At 43.5% G+C, this 9,092-nt stretch overlaps 1 protein-coding gene across 2 annotated transcripts in view; it reads right to left on the bottom strand.

Moving 5' to 3' along the window:
• Window positions 1–2,042: 2,042 nt before the first annotated feature.
• Window positions 2,043–9,092, bottom strand: part of EXD1 (exonuclease 3'-5' domain containing 1) — a 52,654-nt gene continuing 45,604 nt past the window's right edge. The window contains exon 10 of one of the 2 annotated variants that reach the window (XM_003266746.4): window positions 2,043–3,929. In XM_003266746.4, coding sequence (XP_003266794.1) covers window positions 3,267–3,929 — 663 coding nt within the window. In that variant the 3' untranslated portion in view covers window positions 2,043–3,266. The remainder of the gene's footprint in view (window positions 3,930–9,092) is intronic. The other variant, XM_030813799.1, reaches the window with a different exon arrangement.

The raw sequence follows: 9,092 nt of genomic DNA, 5'->3' as shown, positions 1-9,092 counted from the left end.
GAGCAAGACTCCAAGAGTTTGGGAAGCATGGTTTATGACCTCTCAGACCAGGAAAATACAGAGTAAGTAAAGAACTCAACCATGGTTGGAGAAAAAAATGCAGGATTTCCCAAAATGTAGACAAGAAATCTGGGTAATGGCGCACAGCACTAGCAACAGGTCTTGCATTAACAGGAATTTTTTTAGACTTTATCTAGCAAAGAACAGAAATTCATCATAAGGTGTAACCGCACACGTAGAATTTAGGTAGGCACTCCAGGCTAGAATTAAGATGTAGAGAAAAATGCTGTTTCAGGTACAGATGAGTGTTTCACTTGAGAGAATACTGTAATGAAGCCCCAACAGCTCATTCAGTTTGGGGAGTCAGTAGTTATCAAACACACTGTCAAGTAGAACTTTTTTTTTCTGAGATGTCATCTCGCTCTGTCACCCAGGCTGGAGTCCAGTGGTGCAATGTTGGCTCACTGCAACCTCCGCCTCCCGGGTTCAAGCGATTCTCCTGCCTCCACCTCCTGAATAGCTGGGACTACAGGTGCGCACCACCACGCCCGGCTAATTTTTTTTTTTTTTTTAGATAGAGTTTCGCTCTTGTCACCCAGACTGGAGTGCAGTGGCATGATCTTGGCTCACTGCAACCTCCGCCTCCCTTGTTCAAATGATTTTCTCACCTCAGTTTCCCAAGTAGTTGGGATTACAGGCACCTGCCAGTATACCTGGCTAATTTTTGTATTTTTAGTAGACAGAGGGTTTCACCATATTGGCCAGGCTGGTCTCAAAGTCCTGACCTCAACTGATCCACCTGCCTCGGCCTCCCAAAGTGCTGGGATAACAGATGTGAGCCACTGCACCTGGCTTTTTTTTTTTTTTTTTTTTTTCAACAGAGTCTTACTCTGTTGCCCAGGCTGGAGTGCAGTGGTGCGATGTCAGCTCATTGCAACCTCCACCTCTCAGGTTCAAGTGATTCTCCTGCCTCAGCCTCCCAAGTAACTGGGATTACTTGTGTGCTATCACGCCTGACTAATTTTTGTATTTTTTGTAGAGACAGAGTTTCACCATGTTGGCCAGGCTGGTCTCCAACTCCTGACCTCAGGTGATTCGCCTGCCTCAGCCTCCCAAAGTGCTGGGATTACAGGCATTAGCCACCTTACCCGGCAGAAAAATCCTTTTTTTTTTTTTTTGAGATGGAGTCTCGCTCTGTCACCCAGGCTGGAGTGCAGTAAGTGTGATCTCGGCTCACTGCAACCTCTGCCTCCCAGGTTCCAGTGATTCTCCTGCCTTAGCCTCCCAAGTAGCTGGAATTACAGGCAGGTGCCACTATGCCCAGCTAATTTTTGTATTTTTAGTAGAGACAGGGTTTCACCGTCTTAGCCAGGCTGGTCTCAAACTCCTGATCTTGTGATCCACCTGCCTCGGCCTCCCAAAGTGCTGGGATTACAGGCGTGAGCCACCGCACCCAGCCTGAGGGGTACTACCTTGTACTTTTTTTTCTTTTAATTTTTTTTTTACATTGTACTTTATAGCATGTATGTATATGTGTTATGAGTAGTAACTGAATGGTCTTGCGGATCACCTGAGGTCAGGAGTTCAAGACCAGCAACTGAATGGTTCCATAAGAAGCTAAATGAAGTTCAAGAATTTTACAGGAATCCATGCCTTTTGCAGAGTAAACCTAGATTGACCACATTCCGGGCTCAATCTGAAGATGCATTCACCGAAGATGAACCAGTAACTACTTTGGCCCCAAGTGACTTTCTAAACTAAGTATAAGGTGAGACAAGGCAACTGCAGGGCTGAGCCGACTGCCTCAGGCCTGCCTTAATCTTAACCTCAGACTAGATCTGGGCTCTGGAGTTCGGAAAGGCAAAACAATTCTTTCAGTGGCAGTCAGAATCAACTAGTGCAGACAAGGATGTCCCTGATCTTAGATTGTTCCTAAGAGCAAATAGAATAACAGAGTCAAATCACAGATTTAGAAACTGGAATCTGGACCTAGAAATCCAGACATTTCTTTCCATCCTGACCCAATTAAGAAAAGTGAGAGATTTTTTTTTTAAGTAGAGTATGACAAAACAGGTTTATTGGTTATTTTACACAAAAGAATGTTAGCAATTTGCAAGCATTCAATACTTTAAAAGGCTCAATACAAGCTGCCTTCCTTTCACTCTAAGAAAGTATACTAACTCTAGGCAAATGGAATGGAGTCAGACTTCAAGTTTATATAACAGACAGACTAAAAAGAAACCCAGGGTCCCTGCTTTGTTAGGAAAATGGACAAAACCAGCTAAAAGTAAAGGAAATAAAAACAAAATTAAAATAAAGATATTGGCTGGGCATGGTGGCTCACCTGTAATCCCAGCATTTTGGAAGGCCAAGGCGGGTGGACCACAAGGTCAGTCAGGAGTTCGAGACCAGCCTGGCGAACATGGTGAAACCCCGTCTCTACTAAAAATACAAAAATTAACCGGGCGTGGTGGCAGGCACCTGTAATCCCAGCTACTCGGGAGGCTGAGGCAGGAGAATCTCTTGAACCCGGGAGGCGGAGGTTGCAGTGAGCAAAGATCACGCCACTACACTCCAGCCTGGGTGACAGAGTGAGACTCCATCAAAAAAACAAAAAACAAATAAAACAAAAATTAAATTATTGATTCCTATAACATTATTTGCCTAAGAGACAGATAAAACATTCAACATTCAAACATAAAGTTAATATTATATTTTAAAAAGGAAAAAAGTGGTTACTCTGGGCACACTGCCTATGGTGTAGCCCTGCTCCACAAGGAACGGTAAAAAAAAAAAAAACAACAAATAAATAAATAAATAGGAAAAAAGTACTGGTAAAGTTATCAGGTACCAATTTTTAAAATAAATCGTTAATAGTTTTACCAGCTCTCTTCAAAGGAATCCAAAAGTCAAGAAGCAAAACAAAATTTGAAAATGATGGAGCCTTCCTGAGGCTAAGATACTAAGCCCAAGATTTTTCCTTTCTTCAAATCCTCTAAACCCAAATTATGAGAAATAACGCACTCTGGTCACTGAGAACATTTCTACACAGTGACATAATCAGAAATTATACTTCTTCCATTATTTAACTTATTCCTTCTTATTCTCCGCATACCAGGAACACAGGAGTAAGCAAGAGGATATAATTTTTCCCTGTGACAGAAGCATTACTGCATTTACAACACGAGAAACTTGGGCACTGTGGAAGGCCCTGATGGCAAAGGAAATAAGCCACCTGCATGGCCTTAAGAACAAACTGCACATCTCTAGGGCAGATTTAGAAAAGGATTTATCCAGGAATCGATCTTCTCCAAGGCTGGACAGGGAGGGAGTGTGGAAACCACGGCCTTTCTGATAGGATAAAAAGTGTCACTTGGAGACACTCTGGTTTCCTGAGGAAAGGAAGACATTGAAACAGCCTGTTTTGTGCATTTTAAATCTTCCTTGTTTTCCACCATCAATAACTGTTCTATCTCCTCTTTCAAAGATAAACTTGCCTGAAACTCATGTTTGGGTGTCATAAAGTATTCTTTCTGAGTTATTCTCTGGTCCTCTGACCCCTTTGACTCGGTGCAAATGAGTTTGTTACTGGAATCCTCACTGGTTTCCCCTTCCTCTACGGGAGGTAGATGCTGAGGCTTTGTAGCTTGTTTATTCAAAGATTCTTCTTTCAGTAAATTCACTTCCCCGTAAAAGTCTTGAGATGTAAAACTTGGAGCTTTATCTATCCTAAAATTTTTACCAAATAAGAAGCCTTTGACTTTCTCCTCTTTCCCTGCTGTCTCTATCACTAATTTCTTTGGCTGTAGCACTGTCCTTATTAGGAGTCCCTGTGCATTCATCCTATATTCTCTTGCAGCTTTCTCCCTGCGCTGCTTCTGGAAGTCCTTGAGTTGAAGCAGTTCCTCTGGCAGCTCCATACATGTAGGCTAAAAAGAGAAAGCGAACACAAGTTTATTATAACTAAACTTCTGAATATGGTACTTAAAATCACTTTTTTTTTTTTTTTTTTTTGAGACGGAGTCTCGCTGTCGCCCAGGCTGAAGTGCAGTGGCACGATGTCGGCTCACTGCAAGCTCTGCCTCCTGGGTTCAGGCCATTCTCCTGCCTCAGCCTCCCAAGTAGCTGGGACTACAGGCGCCTGCCACCACGCCCGGCTAATTTTAAAAATATTTTTAGTAGAGACGGGGTTTCACAGCGTTAGCCAGGATGGTCTCGATCTCCTGACCTCATGATCCACCTGCCTCGGCCTCCCAAAGTGCTGGGATTACAGGCGTGAGCCACCGCACCCGGCCATGCCCAGGTAATTTTCGTATTTTTAGTAGAGATAGGGTTTCAGCATGTTAGCAAGGATGGTCTTGATCTCCTGACCTTGTGATCGGCCTGCCTTGGCCTCCCAAAGTGCTGGGATTACAGTCGTGAGCCATCGTGCCCGGCCTGAAATCACTTCTATTGTACCAAATGGTAATTGGTAAATGAGAGTCTATTCAATTGTGTTCACATAGCACCCTCTGGTGTCTTCAATTATAGTAGTATCATTTTTCTAGTAATTTCAATATTTTGAAAAGGCAGTGAATCCATAGGGCTGTGTGTCTGTGTGTGTATGCATGTATGTATAAAGATTATACAGGAAAAGTTAGTCTCTCTTCCAACTTGGCCTTAGCTGCCTTAGCAGGTACATCTTCTTAGAGCAGTTTCTTGTGTTATCTCCCAAAGATAGTCTGTCTACTCATGTATGATCATATACATATTTTTTTCATTGGTTTACATTTTTATTTTCCTCCAAATTTTTATTTTGTCAACTCTTTCAGGTTTTGGGAAGGTTTTTTTTTTTTTTTTTTTTTTTAGACAGGGTCTTGCTCTGTTGCCTTGGCTGGAGTGCAATGGTGTGATCATGGCTCACTGTAACCTGTAACTCCTGGCCTTTAGTGATCCTCCTGCCTCAGCCTCCTGAGTAGCTGGAAGCACAGGTGCATGCCACCACACTTTGCTAATTTTTGTGGGTTGTTTTTTTTTTTGAGACAGGGCCTTGATCTGTCACCCAGGCTGAAGTACAGTGGTGTGATCATGGCTTACTGCAATCTCCACCTCCTGGGCTCAAGCAATCCTCCCACGTCAGCCTCCCCAACTCACAGTAGCTACAACTTCAGGTATGTGCCACCATGCCTGGCTAATATTTAATTTCTTTGTGGAGACAGGGTTTCACTATGCTGGCCAGGCTGGTCTTGAACCCCTGGGCTCAAGTGATCCTCCCACCTCAGCCTCCCGAAGTGCTGGGATTATAGGCATGAGCCACTGCACCCGGCCTCCGATTATATTTTTTAGCTGCTTATATGGATATCAAAAATCTAGTAATTTTTACATTTGTACCCAGGCACTTTATAAATTGTCTTTTTGTTTGTGGTAGTCTTTTTCAGTTGTTTCTCTTCAGTTTTTAGTTGTATAACTGGCAAGTCATCATTCTGATTCCTTTTTTCAATTTCCATAGCTCATATTTTATTTTCTAATTTCACTGGCTAATAGCTTCAAAAATGCTAAAATAGTGGTGATAGTCACAATTTTTGTACTGTTCCTGATATTAGTGTTCTCAAACAAATATGTGGTCTTCTCTCTTGAGACACTTTCCATATCCATGGGTTCTGCATCCATGGATTCAACCAATTGTAGATTGCAATAGTCAGGAAAAAGTGGCTCACGCCTATAATCCTAGCACTTTGCGAGGCTGAGGTGGGTGGATCACTTGAGGTCAGGATTTCCAGACCAGCCTGACCAACATGGCCAAACCTCAACTCTACTAAAAATATAAAAATTAGCTGAGCGCGGTAGCACATGCTTTTAATCCAGCTACCCAGGAGGCTGAGGGAGGAGAATCACTTGAACTCAGGAGGCGGAGGTTGCAATGAGCCAAGATTGCACCACTGCACTCCAGCCTGGGTGACAGAGCAAGACTCTGTCTCAAAAAAAAAAAAGAAAAAGAAATCAGAAAAAAAAAAGAATGGTTGCATTTGAAATGATGATGTACAAACTTTTTTTCCATGTCATTATTCCCTAAACAATGCAATATAACAACTATTTACATAGCATTCACGTTGTATTAGCTATTATAAGTAATCTAAGAATGATTTAAAGTATAGGGGAGGATATGATAGTGAACAATGAAAAAATGCTGCTGCACATTTCTGTATAACCTATACATATCCTCCACTATAAATCATCCTTACATTTCATATAAGGGACATACATTTCATCCATAGGTTTCTTTTTTTTTTCTTTTTTCTTTTTTTTTTTTTGGGAGATGGAGTTTTGCTTTTGTCGCCCAGGCTGGAGTACAATGGTGCACTCTCAGCTCACTGCAACCTCCACCTCCTGGGTTCAAGCGATTCTTTTTTTTTTTTTGAGATGGAGTTTCGAGCCCAGGCTGAAGTGCAATGGTGTGATCTCAGCTCACCGCAACCTCCGCCTCCCAGGTTCAAGTGATTCTCCTGCCTCAGCCTCCCAAGTAGCTGGGATTACAGGCATGCGCCACCATGCCCAGCTAATTTTGTATTTTTAGTAGAGACGGGGTTTCTCTATGTTGGTCAGGCTGGTATCGAACTCCTGGCCTCAGGTGATCCGCTCGCCTTGGCCTCCCAAAGTGCTGGGATTACAGGCGTGAGCCACCACACCCGGTCTGCTCAAGCAATTCTCCTGCCTCAGCCTCCCAAGTAGCTGGGATTACAGGCATGCACCACCATGCCCAGCTAATTTTTGTATTATTAGTAGAGACGGTTTCACCATGTTGGCCAGGCTGGTCTTGAATTCCTGACCTCAGGTGAACCACCCACCTTGGCCTCCCAAAGTGCTGAGATTACAGGCGTAAGCCACCACACCCGGCTCATCTATGCGTTTCATATAATCATCTATACATTTCACATAACGGACTTGAGCATTATAGGTTTTGGTATCCATGGGGGGGATCCTGGAACCAATCCCCCACAGATACTGAGAGATGACTGTATATGTTTTATTATATTAGAAAAGTTACCATCTATTCCAACTTTGACCAATAATGCATGTAGAATATTATAATTTTTTCAGCATTTATAAGATAATCATAAGACTTTCTTGGCTCTACTGAAATGTACGATTTTGTCACACTGAACCATGCTTGCAACTAGAATCCAATGACACATTAAAAATAATAACATATATAGGGTTCATATAGAAAACGCTAGTATTAGGCCGGGCACAGTGGCTCATGCCTTGTAATCCTAGCACTCTGGGAGGCTGAGGCGGGCGGATCACCTGAGGTCAGGAGTTCGAGACCAGCCTGACCAACATGGAGTAACCCCATCTCTACTAAAAATACAAAATTAGCCAGGCGTGATGGCGCATGCCTGTAATCCCAGCTAATCGCGAGGTTGAGGCAGGAGAATCGCTTGAACCCAGGAGGTGGAGGTTGTAGTGAGCTGGTATCACGCCACTTCACTCCAGCCTGGGCAACAAGAGCGAAATCCATCTCAAAAAAAAAAAAAAAAAAAAAAAAAAAAAAAAAAAAAAAGCTAGTATTTTAAGATTTTATAACAATATTCATAAGTAAAATTGGTTTATAACAGCAACTGGCAAACTTTTCCTGTAAAGAACAAAACAGCAAATATTTTAGGCTTTGTGAGCCACAGTCTCATATACTACTTCTACTACTTTTTTTTTTTTTTAACAATCCTTTAAAAATGTAAAAATTGTTCTTAGCTCATGAGCTGGAGAAAACAGTCTGCAGGCCAGATCTGGCCAGCAGGCTACAGTTTGCCAAATCCTGGTCTATAGTCTCCCTCCCCTCTTTTTCCTCCCTCTCCCTCCTCCTCCCCCTCCCCTTCTCCCCTCCACTCTCCTCCTCTCCCCTCCCCTTCCCTCTCATTTATTTTATTTTCTTTTCTTTTTCAGACAGAGTCTCTGCTGGTCACCCAGGCTGCAGTGCAGTGGCAGAATCTTGGCTCACTGCAACCCCTACCTCCTGGGTTCAAACAATTCTCCTGCCTCAGCCTCCCAAGTAGCTGGGACTATACATGCCCGCCACCATGCCCAGCTAATTTTTGTATTTTTTGTAGAGCTGGGGTTTCACCATGTTTGCCAGGCTGATCTTAAACTCTTGACCTCAGGTGATCACCAGCCTTGGCCTCCCAAAGTGCTGGGATTACAGGTGTGAGCCACCGTACCTGGCCCTGGCCCTTTTTTTTTGAGACAGTCATTGTTAATATTCATAGTATGCTTGAAAACTGATTGAAATTCTCAGTTTAATAGTTTAAGCTTTTCCTTTTTTTTCTTTTCTTCTTTTTTTTTTTTTTTGAGACAGAGTCTTTCTCTGTCACCCAGGTTGGAGTACAGTGGTGTGACCTCGGCTCACTGCAACCTCCACCTCCTGGGTTCAAGCTGTTCTCCTGCCTCAGCATCCTGAGTAGATGGGATTACAGGCATGTGCCACCACGCCTGGCTCATTTTTTGTATTTTTAGTAGAGATGGGGTTTCATCATGTTGGCCAGGCTGGTCTCGAACTCCTGACCTCAGGCCTATAGTTTTTTATATCTCTCTGCTGCATAAGAATAAATATGGAGGCCAAGCATGGTGGCTTATGCCTGTAATCCCAGCACTTTGGGAGGCCAAGGCAGGCTAATCACCTAAGGTCAGAAGTTCAAGACCAGCCTGGCCAACATGGTAAAACCCCGTCTCAACTAAAAATACAAAAAGTAGCAGGGCATGGTGGCAGGTGCCTGTAATCCCAGCTACTCGGGAGGCTGAGGCGGGAGAATTCCTTGAACCCAGGAGGCAGAGGATACAGTGAGCTGAGATCAGACCACTGAACTCCAGCCTGAGTGACAGAGCGAGACTCCATCTCAAAAAATAAAAATAGGCTGGGTGTGGTGGCTCATGCCTGTAATCCCAGCACTTTGAGAGGCCAAGGTGGGTGGATCACAAGGTCAGGAGTTTGAGACCAGCCTGGCCAACATGGTGAAACCCCATCTCTACTAAAAATACAAAAAATTAGCCAGGTGTGGTGGCACATGCCTGTAATCCCAGTTACTCAGGAGGCTGAGGCAGGAGAATTGCTGGAACCCAGG

This window comes from Nomascus leucogenys, chromosome 6 (assembly GCF_006542625.1).
Source record: "Nomascus leucogenys isolate Asia chromosome 6, Asia_NLE_v1, whole genome shotgun sequence".
In the NCBI taxonomy this organism is placed as follows: Eukaryota; Metazoa; Chordata; class Mammalia; order Primates; family Hylobatidae; genus Nomascus; species Nomascus leucogenys.
The sequence above is the reverse complement of the archived record's forward strand: the minus strand, read 5'-3'. Positions and strand labels throughout refer to the sequence as shown.